The sequence below is a fragment of the Lepisosteus platostomus genome, chromosome 15 (assembly GCF_059453375.1).
Source record: "Lepisosteus platostomus isolate fLepPlt1 chromosome 15, fLepPlt1.hap1, whole genome shotgun sequence".
Lineage (NCBI taxonomy): Eukaryota > Metazoa > Chordata > Actinopteri > Semionotiformes > Lepisosteidae > Lepisosteus > Lepisosteus platostomus.
Window position 1 is genome coordinate 22,089,301 of NC_142625.1, and position 22,601 is coordinate 22,111,901.

Below are 22,601 nucleotides of genomic sequence, written 5' to 3' on the forward strand. Positions count from 1 at the left end.
ACAACATTTAAGCATCAGAAACATTTATTTTACAACAGCAAATCAGATAAATTGCCCATGTTTTCTTTTGGACATACAGTACATAAATAACCATGCTAAAACATAAAACTGTATTAATATAATTATTTTAGTGTATGTACAAGAGACCTTAACCATTAAGTCATGTGTTACACATTTTTAATGGCCACATCTATATACGATTTAAACTATGGTCCTTTATTAAAAACATAACAGAAAAAATGCATCATATTACCATATCACTATTATTCCACTATTTTATTTTTTAAAGATTCTAAAATAACATTTCTTTTTTCAGTAATCCAATACAGTTCCAATACACAATGCATTCACTCATACAGTTTGCATTTTCCAACATTTCAAGAAAGAAGCCATAGCATGTCATGAGGTTTCGGGATAGGATTCCTAAGTAAATGACCACAGATACCACACCACCAATAAAAGCAGGGGGAGTTACTAGAAACTCATATTAAACCATTAAAACATGTTATTGGCATACAGGTTGACACAAAGTGGCAGGTTACACAAAAGTAAAAAATGTTGCTTTATCGCCTTTTTCTTCACTTGTACTGGAAACAATTTAACATGGCAGCAATAACAGAACAGCTAGTGTGAAAACAGCATCCTTGAGAAAAATAAACAGTAAAAATAAGGTAGTGCATGTTTTGCTATAGCTATAGCCCAAGGTAGGGAAGCTTATGCTGCTTGGCATTGTAAATGCCAACTGACGTTTACTTTTGCCCGTGGATAACAATTCAACACAAAGGCATTTCACTCATCTACAAACCAAACACATATCATACAGCTGACGCAGATCAAGCTGCAAAAAGTTAGCTTTTGACAAACAGATGTACCTTGATATCTGGCACATGGAGTGATAAAATACTAAGACAAAGGTACAGACTACTACTATATGGAACAATGTAAAACTTGCATAACATGACTGAAACTGAATTCAGAATTCCTATTCATTCAGTGCATTCTTCATATGTAGTTCAAGTAGGTAGCTACGTCAGCATATGTAGGCTGCAAAGGAACAAGTAAACACAACGAGGTTCCATGGCCGAATCGTTGCTTTTCTTGTCTTTTCAGCATGGAATAAACCTTTACTTGTTACTTTATATGTATACTTCTATTTTTTCAGTTAATGTTGAAATATTTTTATCTTTGTAGTTTTTTTATGTTTGAAAACGGTTCTCTTTCAACATGAGCTATAAAAGGCCATAAAATGTAAGAGCAACGCAAGATTAAGACAAAGCCTTAATGCTGTTTTGTGTTGTTTTTCACTTTTGGTGACCAAAAGCAGGCCATACAATCTATGCTGCTACCAATTTAGCAACTTTAGGAAATGTGCAGAGAAGGATCAGAAACTCTGAGCGTGAAGGAGATGGAGGTCCTTCAGCTTGTCAACCCAGTGATAATCTTTGCAGAGGTCACACTCCAGACCCCTGGAAGTCACATTATATATTGTACTGATAAAATTACAAGCTAAAAAATTTGAATTTGGGGACTAAAATGAATAAACAGTAGTTAACCAGGCTCAAAGAACCAAAGTAAAGGGAGTCTCCTACAGAAAGTCACAAGGTGGCCTTCTACATTCGAAGGTTCCCAGAAATGGAATTCATAGTACACCTTTCCATCTAAATAAAAAGAACGCATACGTTTTTAAAACAAATAAGAAAAGCATCAGCAACAGCTATTTGTAATAAAAGGAAAACTTTCACCATTAAAGAACAAGGAAACAATTCTTCCATTTTTAATACGTTAAACAGCTAGTTGTTCAATTGGTTCCATGGTGATTCCACAGTTTCTAATAAGTCTGACAGTGCTATATTTAGGATTTAAAAAAAAACTAAACAGATACTGTTCATGGGAATATTTTTTCAGTGCATTTTCATGATCCAAAATAAAAGACTGCTCAAAACATGGAAAGGTTTTGCAATACGTTGCAATACATTGGAAACTAAGAGCAGGAACTTCATTTTATAACACAACGTACAAAATCAGCGCACTGCAGGTTGTGTAACAGGTGTGTCCAATGACTTTCCATGGAACAGTAGTTGTGAAAGAGGTTTCGATAGGAAACAAGAGTGGACATGGCTCACATCACTACACAGGGCAATGGGCTGCAAGGAATCAGTAGTGTTCATATTCCAGGAGTGGAGCAGTGATCTGATACGCACAGCACAACAGCTGACAGTGTTTCAACAGAACACTTCCAGCAGGATTGGAGGATTAGACTGTGAGGAATTTCCTGAATACAAATGGCTGTCGCTTTAATTTAAAAAAAAAAAACATACAAGAAAAAGTCTGGAGTGTAATCCAGTAAAGTCTAGTGGCAGAAAGGGGTAAGCAGAAGAAAACCTTTGCTGTTGTGGTGGCACTGTTCCTCAGCAGATAACCTTCAGGTTCATTGCTACCAGTGTTTAAATACAAAATTTAGATAGACACACCTATGCTACCTTAAAATGAATGCTCCTTCTCCCTTTGTACCAGTACTGCCTCTTAAGCAGTTCATAAAAGGTCATACAAAACATAAAAAAAGAAATACAAAAGCAATGCAAAACCACATACAGTACGTACAGTATTTTGACATTTCTACAAAACAAACATCTTCGTATACATATATATCCAAGTCAAGACTGCTTCATACCATGTTAAACCACAACAAAAATACTACAGCAGAGGATGGCTGTAGAGAAAATGTCACATATCACACAAATCTCAGACGAGTTTCAAAAGTAAATAAAAAAACAGCCCAAATGTTATACAGACATGATAATTAAAATACCAGACTTTTCTCCCTTTTATTTTAATTAATCCTCTATTTTTGCCCTTTAAGGCCCTTGGTTGTAAAAAGTCTATCTCACTGCTAATGTTACCCTTTAGAAAATCTCCCGTTACTGTCTTGTGCATAAGGAAATATTATTTCCTTATTCTTTAAAAAATTAAACCCTCATTAATTTCCATGTTTACTATTAGTTTTAATTTAGGACTATTTTATTGAGATTTAAGTATTTATGCAGGGAGCCCAATCTCCAGCAAACCACAATAACATTATTAATTACAACTATTTCAAATTTTATATGTTGTCTTGTTTTAGGGTAAGCCATAAACAGGCTCAGGCATCACTATAGTCTTCTGTACCTTACAGCTTTTCGTGATGTTCTACATCAGGTCTTAAATGAAACCCTTCTGGACACAGCCTATTACTTCTGTAGAAAGGCACCAGTACTCTATAGGTAATTGGGATAATTTGGGGTAATTGGGGTAATTTGGGTAAAAGTCAAAATAAAGGATATGAAAAACGATTTGCATCATGTGGTCATGATCAGATTTCTCACAGTAGAAGAAACTCCAAATATCTGAAGTGATGCTTCCATTTCAAAACCATTTACTTTCCTGCTTATTAAAGACATTAAGCTTACTTAACAACTAAATTTTTGTAAGAAAAAACAGTAACCATTTATGATCTGCACTTAAAATCACAAAAAGAAGGTTAAAAGGATAGGCAGTAAAATAATTACAGAAAGATATTTAATTCAAAGAGTAATGTGGACATAGGAGATTGGGGAAACCTGAATTTATTATTTGCTCAGCCACAGAATATTTATGTAACATAGATGCAAGGAAAGCCATTATACATATCAAAGAAAACTGGTTTAATATAAAATATGATCATATCCCTTACTAATAAGTGTCAGCTAAACAGGAATGATGTTACTCTTTGATTCCCAGATTTAAATCTTGGTTATTAGTGTTAATCCATGCTAATTCCTGAACATAATGTACACTCTACAACACAAAGTAGCTGCCCTTGCATTGTATTCACGCTTTTCAAGTACTGGTTCAACACCGCAACAGATCCTCTTTAAACTTTTCCATCACATTTTTTTTTAATATAACCCAATATGATTTGATTGGAATTGATCCATTAAGGATTCTGATGTTTTACATATGAAAAGAAGGGTTTGCATAGCACAACATGACTGCTGGTAAATATATCACCACTGCTCCTGGCCTCGATACGAAAAAGAACAGAAACAAATATTAAGTACGGTATATAAACACAGAGCTGAGGAAACGGATTCAAAGCATTTAACATTTTGTCTCACTTTAAGCCATTCAGGTTTTGACAGCCCGAGGACTTCAAATGAATTCTTAATATAGTATTGTCTTCTCCTTTTTGAACGAGGAAGAAAAATGTACCTAATATCCAAAGTGGTGAAGGAATTGATGTTTCTCTATTTTTAATTGGTCCCTTTACCTTATTACGAGAAGTTGGTTCGACAACAGAAATGCTATGAAATGCCATGGAGACAACTTTCTCTCTTCCCACCTGAAAACAAAAAATAAAATAAAAACAAAACTCTAATGTCAGCTCCACGAATTTTTAACATTATCTTTGAGAACAGCACGAACAGCTGTGGCTATGTGGAAATAGCAGTAGAAATATCACATTGGAGCAATCGCTCACTCACTCCACAAACACTCACCACCAAAATACTCATAAAAAGGTAAGGGGAGACAAATTCTTCCTGATGACTGACACACACACACACACACACACACACACACACCACAATAGTTCAAATGTTAATTATTTTCATTGGAAAGCATAATATAAACTGTAGACTGGCACGCATTTCGATGGATTTGAATAACTAGCGAATAGGTATTCACTCCACTTATTCACAGTTGCTTTTTAAGGAGGATGAACAACTCGTAAAGAGTTTCAGAAAGGACGTGTCCTAAGCTAAAAGCTACTCAGTTCAGAGTTGTGTCCCCTTTGGTACCATTTTGAAATTGAACAGAATTCCCTACTTGAGACAAGCTGTTGGCGATGTGAACAAGGGGCCAAATTATTAACTGGATATTTACAAACCGATTAGATAAGTGAGTCTAACTGTGCACAGCCCCACAATACTGTGCGGAGGCCAGAATGGACAAAAAGTAAAAAATCTGAAACAGAGCAGAGATTAAAAAAAGATTGCTGAGTGGATTAGAGTCCAGTTAGAAGTTGGGCAAGAAGTGTTGCAGTTCACAAATGGAACCAACATGTGTCTGAAAACTGATGTACTGTATGAGAAAAACTTGATGTTTAATAAACGTACACAACAAGCTACATGGTGGTTCTGTAAAAAAATACTACTGAGTTACTGGGGTAATTAACATTTTTCCATATCCCCATTGGATTGGTGTGCCCCCTTTCAGCATCTGAGTCATCTTATTTTTGTGTTCTTATTTTCACATAAAAATATACATTATACAGTACATTTACTTCTGATTTATAAAGGTGTTGTGTACAGTATTACATGGTTGTAACAAATATCGAATTAATGTTTTACTAACAAAACCAGGTTAAATACCTGTGTAATCAGGCTAACATTCCTCTTTATTTCAATTTTGTCAACATTTTGAATTATGCCAATTACATTTTTTATCTGTACCTTGATTTATAACAATGTTTTTAAAAAGTGTACATTTGTGCTAGAACATTTAAGAGGGCATTTAAAAGGATTTACTTTTAGTTCCTTAACAACTCACATTGATGAATTTAGGTCCACTGTGCCATATTCTCTTAGGTATGTCCACCTTTTAAATATTTGCAGCATAATTTCAATTACAACCAAAAGGCAAAAAAATACTCTACTTTCAAATGATTTATAGGCCGGCACTTTTTCTCAAAAACAAATACTGCATATGTTGAGTACTTGCAAAAATGCTGAAATGTGCACTGCTATACAACTGCAGTACATTGTTAATTGTGCAGACTTGAACAACAGGCAATTTAACTAGTTCTAAAAAAACTTAAATGGGTCTTAATTCTTAGCTTTACAGTCTAAAATTAAAGCCAACATTACATTAAACTATAAAAGCTAACCATGGGTAAATAATGCTTAAGAATCACTGCTGCAGAGATAACACAGGGCATTCGAGACACAAACTGTATGGCATTGATATTGATTGTTGTAAGGAATGTTACTTGAAAAAGAATCTCAGGAAATGCTTCCCACACAGACAAAACCGCAAGAAAAACTCATTAACTGTCAAACATGCATTATTTCATATTGAGGAAGGAAAAGTTGGATTGTACTGTGCTGATGAAAACATTAACTTACTGATTGTACTCTACTCTTGGTGCTCCTCTCAAAATATAATCAAATTTGAAGCACAGCACATGCAGAGTGCTAACCCCACAGTTTCAGAGAACAAACCATCATCAGCATCTTCTAACAAGAAGAAACACACAAACTGCCTTGTGCTTTCTTGATTCCAAAATTTAAGGACACATTTTATGCATTGAAAACTTACTCAACTTACTTTTTGGACATGTCAAAGCATAATAGCTGACATGCAGAACTTTCATTTTCCAAAGCACTGTTGAATGAAATTGTGAATCGACAGTGGTGCAAATAAACCACATTTATAGATATATACACGTCTAGGACAACACATAAAATGAAAAACCTACCTAAACTGCATTAAATAGTGCATGCTACAGAACTTCACATGAGGTGGATAGGATTGTGAGTAGTGGAGATCGGAGGCAAAAAAATAATTTGTAATGAATTCTGATGTCTGTTGCTGCCATGGCAGAACATGTCTGTGAAAGTTCATTCTCCCCATCTCTCCCTTGACGTTCTCTTTCCAGTGTTGAACTGACCCCTTGTTTCCTCGTTAAAACTCTGAATTTACAGGCCCTGGCAGGGAGATCTAGTTAAATCCTGTGTCGGTGTGGTAGCTAGGGTGGCTGTCGGCTGTCAGCTGAGTGGTTTCTGTGGCTGAGGATGGCTGCATCACAATTGGGGCCTCTCCCTCTGCGAGAGAAACAAATGGCACATGTTAGGCAAGGTGAAGTGCGTCTGTCTTCTACACAACTTCTCGTGCTATGTTATCTCGACAAGACAACATCTCTGTCCTCATCTGCAGAAAGTGAAAAGCCACAGGCAACGTTTCGGGTAAGGAGCAGTCTGCAGAAACCCCCCTGTGTTGTGTTAAAATGAAAAACTACAGCATTATTAGGCTCGACTTATCAGTGGGAATATGGAATACAAAGTAAATCACGCACAATTTCATTTATGCAATAAGAACTTAATTAGAAATTTAGTTATCATCTTCCAATACCAACATTTTTCCTTTTATTTTAAGGTATTAATTTCAAGTTTTACAATGACAAATGCATAACTTTGTCACAGTTAACACATATAGCTATTTAACTTCACTGTGTTAAGTATATCAGGTCTTAATTCTACGCTGCATTCTAGGGTCTCTTCTTTGCAAAATCTGAAGATACATTCAGGGCAACCTTCGAATTTCTTTCCAATTAAGCCACACTTGAAAGACCACAATTTACTGGAGTTAGAAAAAAATATGTAGCCAAAGGGGAGTGCTTGTATTGAAATAACAGTCAGTCATGTGAATAGAGTTAAATATTTATCTAATATTCCGTCATGGACAAACAGATGTAAGAAGGTGAAAGGGGGCCCATCTTCTCTTCCCTAATGACTGAGTCATAGACATCAGAGACTACTCTTCTGGAAAATAAACTTTTCAATTCTTTGACAAGTCACATGGGGAAACCCTTAATTAATACAGAAACACAGGATTACAGCCTGAGCTATGGGAAACCATACTCATTCTAATACCAAACGTACTAGAACTGATCTGAACATTGGGATGAATACAACACCATCAGTGACAGTCAACAGCAAAACACATACACATTTCAGTTCAATCACACTCTCACAAATTACATTCCAATATGATATTCATTCCCATCATGTGATTCTTCAAAGAGGAGGGAAACAAATCAAGGACTTCCGATTAACAAGAGGATTTTTAAGATCAAAAATGGAAATCTCATCTGATATATAAACATATATTATTTAAAAGATTCACAATTCAAAAAGGCCAAACTAGTCAGAACACCAACAAAAAAGAAGAACAGAGTAAAATCAGCAACACAACTATATTAGCAACAGATGAAACAATGAAAAATCATTGTGTTATGTTAGAGTTTAGTAATTGAATAATATGAAAATTACAACCAGCCTGAAGTATGACTACATATATGGGAAAAGGTGAATCCAGATTTTAGACAGATAATATTCAAACAAGACTTTGCTTTGGGAAATGAGTCAAAATAAAGGAAGTGAAGAAATGTAAGATCACAATGGTCCTGGCCACTACTACAATCTATTTTATTTGGCAAGAAAGAAAGCTATATAAAGGATGTTTTCTGAAAATAAACTGAAGCTGAATAGAAAACTAGATGGACTTCACCCGCAAAAATTATTAGAGCCAGTATACAGTAAATTAGAGCCAGTAAAAAAGTCAGCCCTGGTGCTCTAAAATCTCTCTCTCATTCGTGGGAAAGCTCTTGTTCCTTTTTAAAGAATGACCACAGCGCAGGAGTCAGCGGCTCAGAGCCTGCCTGGTCTTCACCTCACCTCTCTCGTCAGACTGTAGCTGTGCTTCCAGGTCTTCCGGGGAGACGTAGAACTCGTGCTCCTCGCCCTCGGGAGGTTTGGGTTTACACTTCCCACAGCAGCAGTTACAGCAGCAGCACAGGCAGCAGCAGAAGTAGCAGCCTGTTATCAGGCCGCAGAACACGAACAGGGCCTGCAGGGCGAGAGCACGAGGTGCGCTGTAAGAGGCTACTGCAGCGTGACAGACAGTCGTCCACACACTTATAATAATAATAATTTTATATAACAGTTTTACAGAAAAGTTCAAAATTAAAATAGCAACAAACACTGGAGATAAAATTATCACAGATAAACAGAAGGGTTTATAATGTAATAGAAGAAAGGGGCAAACAGACATCAATTAAATAAAAGCCTTTCTAAAGAAGGTTTTGCGCCTGGATTTGAAAGAGTTGAGGGAAGACAAACGAAGGCTGAGAAGTGGGGAAATATGAAGATAAAAGGTCAGAATGGTACTATGGCGCCAAGCCATGTAGAGCCTTATAAGTGAGCAGCATTCTGTTCCTGACCAAATTCCACTTAGAAATGTACTATGATTTAAAAATTCTGCATTCTCCGGAGATGATTGATTCTTTATAAAATGCTGCAAATAGGTGAAACTGGTCCCAACTGTAATCTTTAAACAAAACCCCAGATCTGCAGTCTAATGAATGAGCACATGACGCACAGACGCACATGTGAACATTGGCTGCCACTCCTTCAATTAAACTGAACAATTTAATTTACCGCATGAGTGCTGACAATAGCATGGCCCTGGCTTGTCTTACCTTTGCCCACCAGCTGGACAGCACAAAGTACGTATTGACATTCTCCTCCCCAAACTGCTCTGCCACGTACAGCCCCAGAGAGCCGTACTTGTCGTAGATGTTGCGCTTTGTGGGGTCGTTCAGGATCGCATGGGCGTTGTTGATCTCTTTAAACTTTTCTGCAGCTTCTGGGTTGTCTGGATTCTTGTCAGGGTGATACTTCAGTGCAAGTTTCCTGTGTGAAATCATTCCCCTTTATTTCACCTCCACTACACAAAATTACATAAAAGTCAAATCTAAGTGCAAGTGTGGGTAAAATCAGAAATAAGTGAAAGAGGAAATCAAGAGTTTTGCTCCAGGGATCCAAGTAACTGCTGAAACCTTTGGTACATGTATGTTTTAAAATAAACCCTACACCTTTCATGTACAGATCTTGTGTATGTGCAATAACCAGAAGTTTAGATGGCTAGTAACACAACTGCTGGAAGTATTTTGAAACTATTTATTAGTTTCAATATTAGTATTGACATAGCTGCAATGTTTTAACACAAATACTGGTGCTTTACTCAGTAAGCTTCCTTAGTTTGAACAAAAAAACAACAAAAGTTTATGAGTTAATACTGCCACGAAATGACAAACAAAATGCGACTTCCAGCTTTTGCTGTTTCTAGGTAAAGGCACACAAGACGGACAGTTACCAAACCAGTCCAGTGTCTCCCTCTTGTGGACTTCAGTACAAATTCAATATTAAATTAAGAAAAAAAGCACAGCTGTGCAGCAAGAAATATTTGTGCTATTTTACTGCATATGCTTTATATTATGGTTATTCTTTTCTCCTTTTCCCAATTGCCACAGATTTTTTGAGGCAGCAGACTGAGCTTCAGGTGCATTAGTTGTCCTGTAGTCTAAATCTACCCTGCATCACAAGAAATTTAGTTATGCATTAAAACTGCATTATTTTAAAATGTTGTAACATGCATCTATAAACTGCCATTTAAACTGAGCAAAATAAAAGAATTTATGCTGTTTTTTATGCTACACTGAGAAAATTAAATGGTCTGCAATATATCTCTTAAGAAGTATGTACTGAGGTCACTTTGTCTGAGGTTACTCTCATGTTTCCAACACTTTAAAACCGATCAAACACATTTTCATAAAAAGAAGAAGCAGAAAGACAGACTAAAGAAGCAAAAGAAAACACTTGTTGACATTTGAGGAAATGTGCTTAAGGCGCTTGTTTTTGCACTAGAATTTCTCCTTCCTTTTAATTTGATAGGAAATTGCCATTTTATTGTAAACACAAAATTAAATCCCTTGGGTAGAACAAGATTAACATTCTGGATGGTTATACTAACAATAACGTATAATCTTAAAGTCACCTGACCTGTATGTATTTGATGCAACCTGCACTAAGCTCTTTACAAGTGAATGCTGGGCAAGCAGAAGGAGCTGGAGAGATTCTGTTTAGAGAAGTTGTTAGAAATATGCCTAGCACTCTGTAAAAGCACTGAAATGCCTCCAGTGCATTATAGGCTAAAACCACAAAAAAGGAACCGCAATACTCAATGCCAGGAAATGAATTATTCTTCTATTAGTTTATTAATTCTGCTGTATCTTAAGAATTAGGGCAATTAAACTGCATCATATTACACTATAATAGAAAACAAGGTGTTGAAGTAACTGAAAGCAATTACTATACCGCAATAAGTAACCAAAAGCTATTTATTGGTTTTACAGAAAAAGCACATTTGTCTAGAATCGACAAATGTAATAGAAAATATTCACAGCCTCCTGCCCTCAGAGAATTTGTTTACAAAATTCAATAGCTTGTGTAAAAGTGAACCAGGCACAGCATAAGAAATGCACACCTGAGCCAGGTGTAAAGGGGCAAAGCAGTTTACCTGTAAGATTTCTTGATGTCGTCTGGTGTGGCATTTTTGTCGATGCCAAGGACATGATAGAGAGTCTCCCCAGATGTGGACAGGGATCGCTGCCTCTGCTGCTCTGCCATCTTTTACTTCCTGGGCAACCTGGAGACAACAAGTTACCACATCACTAGGCTGTAAGGGAGCAGCTGAAATTAAGGCCTTAGACAGAGAAAAACAAAACACAGCCCGAGTCATGACGTCTGGCAAACGCAATTAATTATGCTTAAAATATTGCTTTTGTGAATACCTAGGAAACACAAAAATCAATAAATTGACTGGGACCAAATGAAAAACCTGAAAACGCATAAAGCTCAGCATCACACATTTTCCCACTTTACAGGATTTCTGAAAAAAAATCTGACATTTCAAAGGCTTTCATAATTGGCAGTACACGACAGCCAAGTGAATTCACACATGCAGATTGCTGTATAATTTCGAGCTAGTAGCACGTGTTTCATTTGAATGACAGATCACCACTGATGGGTGGTGAATAATTACACAGCACACAAACACAATACTGAAATATGGAAAACAGAAAGATTAACTGTATTTAGAAAGACTAACCATATTTGGAATTGTGCTACACCATAAAAGCAGACTGTTCACATAGCCAAATGTATGCACTGTAATCTATAAATCTCACCAGTTAAACAGAACAGGGCACAATGTTCTGTGTGGGTATTCAAGTTTCAAAAATATTTCTTTAAAAAAAAGTGAAACTTCATTTGGAATTAAACAAAATGGGACAATTTGGGAAAGTGAGTGCATACTTTTGTGAAGCACTGTATATACATTACATACATGCCATAGATATATCTGGAAAATATCAATTTTAGATAATGGCCACAAAAGAATACAAAATGGTGCTCAAACATTTTTTTTTTACAAAGTAAAAGGTTTGATAAACCTCCCTCAGCTGTATTATATATAAAAGTGGTTCTCATCTCCTGAGAGACTGCTGTGTCTGCTAGTTTTCATTCAAACTGGGTCCTTAATCACCAGTGCTAATTGAAGCATGTAATTGATCTGCTTGCTCCTTTAGACTTTTTTCTACACTCAAGATTTTGGTTTCAGAAACACCCTAGTTAAAGCATACTTTTTCCACCAAAAAGAATTGTATGCAGTCTCTCCTCAACTTGTCAATTAAGAATTAGCTCCCTTATTCTTTTACCAAAAAGCTATTGTATGTATGAGCTACGCATGTTGAACATTGATAGATGAGAATCACTACATATCAAAGGCTTCATTTTAGCTCACAGTCCTGAATGTGTGTAGTTCTGAAAATAACTGCAAACCTAATACAAAACTTTAACAGCCAACAGAACATTTAAAAATGAAAAAATTGAAATCAGTTTATTCCTGTGTTTAAGAAATTAAGTACAGCAATCCATAACACACAGTGCTACCCCCTATTCCATCACTGATACAAAAGATTAAAATTACTGCACTGGGTTTCCAAGGCATCTGAAGTCACTATACCTATGCAATCAATGTGGCACTGAATCAAATGACCACATTTATCAACAGCTCAATTATCACAAGAAACCTAACAGCCTCTTCTCCCTCTGCATTACTGGAAGTGTGCAGGAACACTATCCTGATGTATAATCTGACAGCTTGTCAAGAAACATTAACAGATTAGCCTGACTACACAGAGCAGGATCTGTGATGAGTTATTTCTGAACTGCAGACATGTGCAGCCATGAGTTTTAAAGCAGCTAAAGCAACAGGGCTTCAGTGTCCTGCTAGCTCTGCGTAACTGCAGTGACATGCTGCAATCTTCAAATAATTGGGGGAAGCGGAAATCATCCTCCTTCTCTTCGATATTCAGAGCTTTTGTGTTTGTAATAGAAAGTAGTTTTAGCAATACAGGTTTAGCAATATCATAAGCAATTTCAATCACAAAATCTGATTCAAGTCAAATCATGCCTGACAATGCCAATTTCTAACAAATTTTCCATCAGCTCAATAGAATCACAGATACATAGTGATGAAAACCTGTAACCATCCATTTGATCAATATGCAAAAAAATATCAAAAATATGCACTGAACAATTAGAAAGGCTGACTTAAATGAAGCAAACTACTTAAAAACTGACAGGTATTAAAAACACAACAAATGCTAATGGCTCCAATACTCATTTGTTGCGTTTTTAACACATATGCGATAACATTGAGTAAATGTCACAACCTTCAAATACGAAATACAAAGGCCTGTTTGACCCACATTCACAGAAACATAAAATTGATAAAAAAATAAGAAGTCACACATAAGTTACTTTAGCATAAAATCTAAGTATAAAGTCTTTAGCATGAAATCTCACACCTGAAGAAGGCTCCATAGCCAAAATGTTGTGTTTCTTTCCTTCTTTTTAAGCATGGAATAAACCTTTACTTTCCTTTAAAATCTACCAAGGCTCATTCTAATTTAAAAAAACAAACATTTTTGGCTATAGAATGGGAAATATACTACACATAACCTAATATGTGATGGAAATAGTACTGTTTGGTAGGAAGTTCTCTTGGATTGATAGCAGTATATCTAGTGCTAAAATTTTGAAATGATGTTATTTAATTTCGCTGTTGCTGCTGCTGTTCTGTGTTTGTGTTTGGTGTTTCCTTAATATGTTCTTGTTGAAGAATACATACAAATAAGTATTTCATTGCACTTATGCATATAACAAATAAACTGAACTGAATTTCCTTTACAAAAACAGCCAGTGCTGCTCTTTCAAGGTCCTTTTATTGCTGCCAGATCTCGGCAGCTCTGGTGGGTTATTAAGCCTGATTACTCCTCGAGCTTCCCTGACTACAACAGCCCTGCAATGCAGCGGCTTTCCCTCTGCACCATATGGACAAGCTAAATCTCTAACAGCAACCTCTTTTCACTTACCCAGATCTCCAGCATGACAACTGAAATGAGACCTGTACTTACACACATGATGGAGGGCTCTTGAAATCTCAGCCATTTAGAGCCAGGCCATTGTATTTATGTAAGGCATTAAAATATGCTTTTTGGGGAAGCACAAAAACCCATCCCTTTCTTGAAATAAGTTCTGAGAATTTGCACTGTCATGTTGTATACAACGGAAAGGTGCCGCGCACAGGAGTCATTAGAAGTCAGAGCAAAGAAATTACGATTGCTGTCCACCAGCTCCGCTCTGGGTCTGCTCCCATCTCCCTGCTCCGCATGCATCAAAATCATGTATGGGAGGGCAGCTGGGGATGGATCTACAAATGTCCTTGTACAGGCATCCAAGAAACAAAAAAAGAAGATAATGCGAATTACGCAAATATTGCAGGAGTGCTATGCAATTGTATGTGCAATTACTGTATGGTATGTACCCTACAACATCATATTGCTTCAGGACTCACTGAAAATAAGAACATCTATTAAAAAAATCAGCAGGTTAAAGTACAAAAATGGTTGCTAATGTTGCTGCCAAATACGACTCCCTTGGAGCTATGTAAAGAATCCCTGTAAAAACATGCCATTGCATTTCAGTACAACTATAATGTATGAGTACTGTTTATGAGAACCAGAACGTGTCAGCCAGCTCAGTGCTACAGTGGTCTGCTATCCTGATCCTGGAGACCCCCAATCAATTTACAGTTTACTTATTTGCAAAAAATGGGAACAAAGACATTTGAGATTTTGGTCCCAAACCAAACTCTAAAGTACTCTAAAGTCAAATAATCTCCTGATTAACTGATCACAAAATTACTTCATGTCTGGTGATTTAATGGTCATTTCTAAAACCTTCTAGACTGGGGCTCTCCAGGACCAGGGTTGGTTACCTCTGCTATACAACCTAAAAACATCTGTCACCAAAGTAAGACCAATGACTCTGATGCACACATCTGATCAGTCTGGACAAGTAGGGTTACATGGGGGAATTGAACTGACCTTAGTTTCACATTCATTGACTTTTCTCTGTAATTGCTTTGACGTAGCCATGGCAATTGCCTGTGACATCAGAGCTCAATGAAGCACCTTTAAGTACCATCAAACCTCAGGGTTATTGGTTTAATTTCTTTTAAAAGGTCCCTATATTTCACGGAATCACTGCACAAGGTTAGGAATACTATTTTTTAAAGGTCCCTTGTAGGTAACTATTAATAATGGCTTAAACCACCGGTTTCATAGATCGTTATCAGCTCTAATTCTGGACTATATTATTTTAATTAGGTGGCCAATTCTGGCACTAAGGATCAGTAAATCACCCTTATTTTCAACAATACTGTGAGACATTCAAAAGTGCATTTTAAGATTTATGAAGCAAAACTGAGAAAAACACCATTATGTATACAAGAGGCAAAGGTTTAATCAAAAGGATTTTAATTTTCAGTAATTCCTGCCTCACACTTGGTATTTCAATCTGTCAACAATTTGAGCAAAACAGAACTAAAAAGTGTTCTGTTAATAAATCCTGAATCTGGTTGCATTGTTCCTCAGATGGAGGCAGTATTAAGCTTGCTCCAGGTCGAATCAGGTTTCCTTTAATCTAATAAGTGTTGTATGTTAACATCCAGGGTCATACAGTCTTAAATACAAATGTCTTCCACATGGCAGCCTTCCATGAGCTTTTTATTACGTTAATTCTTTTAAATAATGCTACTTGCTTGTTTTCAACACATGCAAATTCAAATGCCATTGTAGTACCATTAATCAGTACTTTATAATTACAATAAGGTGCTCTGATCAGCTTATTGACCATTCCACAACAAAGACACAGCCTGCTTTTCTATGATCCATATGTGCCCTTCTTAACTGGACAAACACTCCCAAGCTGCTGGGCTTCTTCATTAAAGCAACTGATCTCTCTTTGATGTAATCTCTTGGCAGCAGACTGCAATCCACACCCCCTTACCACTCTTTTTCACTTCCTTCTACTCCAAATTAAATGGCCTTCTCTGCTCTTTAAATGTTTTTTTCTATTTCGTGCAAAACCCCCTCCTCTAGATGCTATGGAGTTCTGTGTGAAATCCTGTAGGTCTGCTGCAGCTGGTGAAAACAAAAAAATTAAAGACAACAGCAACTGGCAAGTACAAAAGACAGCTTGGACCACCTACAGTGCATGAGTAACTGGAAATCCACTTACATGACATTTTATGCAGCTTTTTCCCCCCACTATGTTTTTGTTTTTAGATGCAACTTTTAAATAAGGATCATTTACAAATTCTCAAATGAAAAGTGATTGATGACTTCAGAATGTCTATTCAAGAGAAAAAGAGTTTCAAGAGTGTAAGTTCAATTTAATATATGTGATCAACAGAGGAACACCTGCCTTCAGTATTAATTATTAATATTAATAGCATTATAAAACAGTAATGAAAAATTAAAGTAATTTTAACTATGTGAATCCATTATTAATTGTGCTGCTTAAACTGTGAAACAACAGTCTACTAAAATCATACCAGTTCATGTCTAATCCTCATTTCCCTACAGTAGGTCCCTTTTATGACCTGATTTAGGACTGTTATTGCAGCGGACGACACTGAACTGATGCCTTGCAGCATACAGCCACATAACTGCAGAAATATCACAACAATAACACCATGACTGCAAGATTCTGTTTCCTCATGATGCTCAGCCTGCGCTAGATAATCCTACCTGCTGGTCACAGTGTGTTCTGCCTGGTGTTGCATAGATTAACACGGACTAGGATGTCTGAAGCACCCTTTTCCTCTTTCTGAAATGAATTATGTATGTATTACAGAACATTCTACTTTAGAAAAGAACAAATAATCTTTGGAATAAAATGATTACATTCTCCTTCCATATTTAGTAGCACTATAATGCATTTATCGCCTGTTACTTTCTTGAGAGCACAAGGTATCTCGCCATCTGGTGTTAGCAGGGAATGATACAAGTGAGTAATTACAGGAGGATAAGTAGAAAGCAGTTACCCTGGCAATACGTTCTGAGAGGTGCCCTTTTTTCTCCATTCTTATTTGCACAGAAGATACACCCTGACTGTGCTGTTAAATAGATTAAACTTCTGTGTTTGCAAAGTCTGTTGTCAATAAAGTAATGACCATTACAGATATGATCTCACATACAAACCAGGCTATCATGCCTCAGTATGCTCCATTACAGCTGCTGAAATAAAACACTCTGTCCACGACATAAAAAAAACAGCCACATAATAACAAAGACCTGATTACCTTTTATTTCTTTTCCAGACTTCCTGTCAGGGTTCATTTGCCCGAGTTTAAAGCTGCTCTTTCATTTTTACACTTTTGCAAAATGTCACAGGAATGTTAAAGACCAAGTTGTCAAAACCTTGGTTTAACATCTCATCCAGTGGATGACATCTCCTACATACCAATGTATTCAGTCACTGGTTTTGGAAATTCTGGTTCACAGGGAGGAGCACTACCTACTGGTCCATCACTAGCACTTACATGTCTCCTATTCCATTACTGACCAGGCCAAGCCATGCATCTACACTGTATTCACAAGTAGGATGAATTACTGCATGCATTCTGTGCACAGGCTAATTCTGGAATTATACATCTAAATACCAAACATACAGTATATACACATCTATATACCTCATCATAACTACTACCAACCTTAATTTGTGGTCATCGAGACTACAAACGAAACAAAACTTACAACTATTTTTCTTAAAACGCATGAGAGATTCTTTCAAACTAGAGTTGCAACGGCAGCATCGTGAACCATTAGATGTATGAGCCAGCCTAAGCAGAAAGTGTCTCTTACAGAGACTAGCGACCCTTTATTTAGCAAATTTGCAAGTGTTGCCTCATTAATAAGATCTGACCGTTATCCTGTGACAGGTCTTGTTGTCTGTAGCTACCATGAGATCAAGCAACTTCTCCCAAAAAAGGGATAGCTTGTATTTCAATAATCACAGCTTCTGTTAAAAGTGGATAAATGCTCCAGTTGGAGGTGCTGTGAAGAAGAGATGATCTAACCGTTGGGGGAATGCTGGAATATGCCTTGAGACACTGCGGTTACTGGTGGTTAACTCAGTGTTTGCCATTTCCACACACACACAGTCATTCACCTCTCATTCCCCTCCCTCCCAGCTTCCTCGAGGGCGAAGATAAGCTCCACCACAGTCACAATCTTATGATCTGAAGTTTCGAAAACAGGACTGAACACAAAGAATGATTGCATGACGCAAAGATGATGACACAAAGATGATGATGCAAAGAGTCATTGCGCTTGTCTTCCCTTTTTTCACAAGTATGTTATTTAAGGCTGTTGCTCATTAACCCTGTAGGCAAGTACTTAGTGGTGCACCAATGAATCAATGCATTGATTAGTGCTCCTGCCCTTAAATGTTCTGATTTCTTCTGATGCCAGTTTGCATTGAACGCTCAAGAGTCAGTATTGGAATGAACTGAGAAGTTTAATATTGAGTCTTATGCTTTTTGGTCACTAAAAAGGGATGTTTCACCAAAAGCATGTTTCATTCATGATACTTTTAAAACTGCAAGTATGAAAACCTTTTTGATAATTTTGTATTTGTATTATACAGAACACTTTTGTAGGCTATATAAAGCTTGCAGGATTTTTTAGTTTATACGACAGTCCATAAACATTTTGCTTTGCTTTTGAATAAACAATGCAGTACAGACACTATTTTTTTATTAAAACAATATTAAAGAGGCATCTGATGTAGACTTTTAGTTTTTTTTTTCTCAAGTGACAATATAAATGGCTTGAATTTAAATTATTTAGAGGAAACCTTTATCTAAGTAAATTTAAGTTAAGTCTGTTTTGTTTATTGTGTGAAAGATTTTTAGCAAAACAAAATGTCAATGCATCAAATACTTTTGATATTTGACAACTGGGATCCAAACCCTAAAACGATACTTCTTTCACTTTCAGTTACAGAGGTGTGAAATGGGCAGTACCTACTTTGGCTAAGCATATCTTTAACATCTTTATTGAAATATTAAGAGCTCCCACCATTTCAAAATGGACAATTCTGAAGATATGTTTTTAAATGTAGTTAATTACAGACCTAATGAAAGGAACCTTTAATACAGAAAGCATATATATGCAGCAGAAATGTCAAACTATATTTTTCACATTTTCACATGCACAGTGCACATTTTAAGGTGTCTTTAAAAAGTGCAACCATAGTATAACACTCATCCTTTACAAAGTACACATTAGTAAACAAAATCTGAGGAAAGGAAGATGATTTAAATAGACAGATCCATATTTTTTCAAAGATCACGTAATTTAAGCTACACTTGTATTTCATGTATCCTCTGTGAATCCTCACTTTTAAATACCTCTTGAAAAAGCAGGCACCTTAAAATATTGAAAAATTATACCACCCAATGAACTGCAGGTTTCTTTGTTGATGGCAAAATGTTAACTGCATAGTTACAGTGATTAATCTAGCACTTCAACAGCAAGAGAATCAACAAGTGAAACAGTCACCTAGTCTTTACAAATACAAAGACCAATGTAATGTTTTAAGAGATGGATATTATAAACAACACTGGCACATTAATACAGTGTATTACAGGGCTAAGGCAACGTTTGAGTCTGTTGTTCTCTCATTTGACTTAATCACTAAGTGGTGATCACAGCATAAAGAACATACACCTGCAGTATAATTTAACATTGCATTTTAATAATAACATTATATGAGGCTCCTAATTCTGCACATTTTCATACAAAAATGTCAGTCCCAATTAATCCCAACTGATCAGGGATTTACAATATTAAAGAAACATACCAATAAATGCAACAGCTCTAAAAATCCAGGTCTTATTCATGTGTAAACTGAAAACTACACCAGTTATACTTAATCTATAACATTAGCTTAAGTATTGTCTTGTATGAATGATCTATTCTCCTATCACAAGCAGTCATAAAATAAGCATTATGGTACGAGTAAATGCTTACTATAAAAACAGGATAACAGACTTCAACATGTTGGTCTTGAATGAAAGTGTTTCCACTAAAACCTATTAACCCTCTAGTTAAACTGTAGGTTACCCTCAATTTCAATCAATACACTGTAATATGATAACTTCATTATGCCCTACAGGTACTGTACATACAGCTGCTTTCACTCTCCATACAGGTGCACTAATGCTTTTCAGTGACAAAAAAACATTTAATACCCAACATCTGTTTCCTTTAAATTCTCTTTCAGTGTGTTTTAGTGCTAGGTGGAGTTAGTTAATTTGAACTCTCTCTGCAGGCTAACTTGCAGGCTAGCATTGCATTGCATTGCTAGCTAGCATTAGCATTGCAGGCTAAATTGAGCACAATATGTTTAGCAGAAAAGGAAGAGCGTGCACATGCAGAACCACCTCATTTTGGAATATTTCCACTTCAAGCTCCATTTTTATTTGATCCTTATTTTTGTTATTCATTTCCTGACAGAAAACTGCATTTCTTGTTTACACCTTCCACAATGGTACTGTATGGTGCAATTCCCAGCAACAGCTTCCTGCATAACTAGTAGTTCAATAAGACAGACAACTCCAATGCATACTGATCTTCACCTTCCTTTTGTTTTCCATGTCTATTTTACTTCAAGCTTTTCTTAGCACAGTCACTAAGAAAATGTTCCACAAATTAGTAACCCATTCTACTAAGGAGCAAAACTCTCTTGACTAAGTAGTTAGTCAGTACTATGTGCATCGCACAAGCTATCTTAATAAACCAAAACTCCATGGAGAAAGAAATGCTTTAGCTGAGACAAGAACTTAAAAGAACGCAGTGCTCTTCAGATTTCACTTTTTCCCCTACGGTTTCCAAAGGAGAAAGAAAATCCCAGGCTAAGCAGAGATTTGGTCACCTGTCTGTAGAGATCCTCAGACGACAGCTGAACACTCGAAATATGCCCGAGAGATTTTTTAGAGGGGGGGAATGCAAAGAGAACAAATGTGCAAGCATGTGGAGAATAATAACTTCATGGATTCATTTTCTTCCAAAAATATAAAACATGATTGAACACATACTGGATTTTCATTTTGTTCCCCAAAGTTACATTTCTTCTAGTGCTGATGCCTTCATACTGACGTACACACTTTAACAAATACTGCTTATTGCATTAAGGCAACTGGAAAGGTCTGTTACCTTACCTGAGTGTGCACTCAGGGTAGATTGGAAACTCATTCATGAGGAAATCTCTAATTCAGATGGAATTAGTACTACTTTATAGTACTCCCTTTCTCTAAGGATCATTCTGCTAGTCACATAAAAAGTCTTAACCCAAATCCAGCTTGGCATCAGTCTAACAACCATCATGTTACTAATGATGCCATAGTCACAACAAAAAAGCATGTTATACCCTGAGTCAGATAACTGTCATAACTCCCCAAAGAGAGAGCACTGAATATTATTTTCTAGTACCACAAAGCCCAACTTGTGTCACCCCAGAATCAAGCTTCTGGTACATTCATTGATCACAGACACCAAAAGGACTATAAAGGACTGCATGAGATTTAATAGCACCCAAATCACTTTAATTAATTAGCTAATGGAGGCAAGCATCAATTCTGCTTTTCCGAAAGTGCATTTGCTGTGGGATGCACTGCAAACTGCATCCACAACAAAAGGAAAATATCACTGAATCTGCAATGTATCAACCAGGAGCTAAACAACCTAAGATTATTAAAGGTAGGTATATACCTGTAATTTAACTCTATACTATATTAAAATGACTGGAGTTCTGTAAAGATTAGGCAGAAAAAAATCAAAGGTAAAATTTGTACCAATCAAATTCTTCAGTGTAAAAGAAAAAAAACCCATAGAAAACTTCAATTATAAAACCTATTTATATTCTGTAATTCGAACTTCAATTGCAGTTTGAAATGATTCAATTCCTCATTCTTCTCCAGAACTACAAAAAATAGGCTGTAGCGTAAAATTAACTGACAGCAAGTAAACAAGAAAATGCAAGCAGAGTAGGGAAATTGAAATAAAATGAATGAAACATTTTTGTCTACTTTATGAAATAAAGTAAATATAAGTTAGTCCCAGCACAAAGTGAAACTACTTCATACCTCTATCATGTGATCGATCATGTGATCATGTGACCGATCACATGATACTGGGAACTTCCACCTTGGTTTCATTCTCAGTACTCCATATGGGGCAGGCAAAAGTGCCAGAAGGTAGTATTGAATTATCAGGGCTTCGGACAAGGAAACAAACACTTAATTATGTTTGAAGGTAATAAGAAAATGTGCATGGAAATTTGAGAGATCTATTTCAATGGTACAGAGCTACATATTTGCTACTTATTCATTAAGTAGTTCAGGTGGGTAGTGCGTAGGCTGCTAAGGAACAAGTAATAGGTTTATTCCATGCTGAAAAGAGAAGAAAGAAAACACAACATTTTGGCCATGGAGCCTTCTTCAGGTGTGAGCAATTCACCTGAAGAAGGCTCCACGGCCGAAACATTGTG

At 36.4% G+C, this 22,601-nt stretch overlaps 1 protein-coding gene across 2 annotated transcripts in view; it reads right to left on the reverse strand.

The window, feature by feature from the left end:
- Positions 1-6: 6 nt before the first annotated feature.
- The window catches only part of dnajc5aa (DnaJ (Hsp40) homolog, subfamily C, member 5aa), a 31,346-nt gene continuing 8,751 nt past the window's right edge, over positions 7-22,601 (reverse strand). For both annotated transcript variants that reach the window (XM_088608316.1, XM_088608315.1), the window contains 4 exons: positions 11,155-11,283; positions 9,275-9,488; positions 8,472-8,643; positions 7-6,839 (listed from right to left, as the gene is read on the reverse strand). In XM_088608316.1, the coding sequence (XP_088464442.1) occupies positions 6,736-6,839; positions 8,472-8,643; positions 9,275-9,488; positions 11,155-11,264 (600 nt within the window). In that variant the 5' untranslated portion in view covers positions 11,265-11,283 and the 3' untranslated portion in view covers positions 7-6,735. The remainder of the gene's footprint in view (positions 6,840-8,471; positions 8,644-9,274; positions 9,489-11,154; positions 11,284-22,601) is intronic.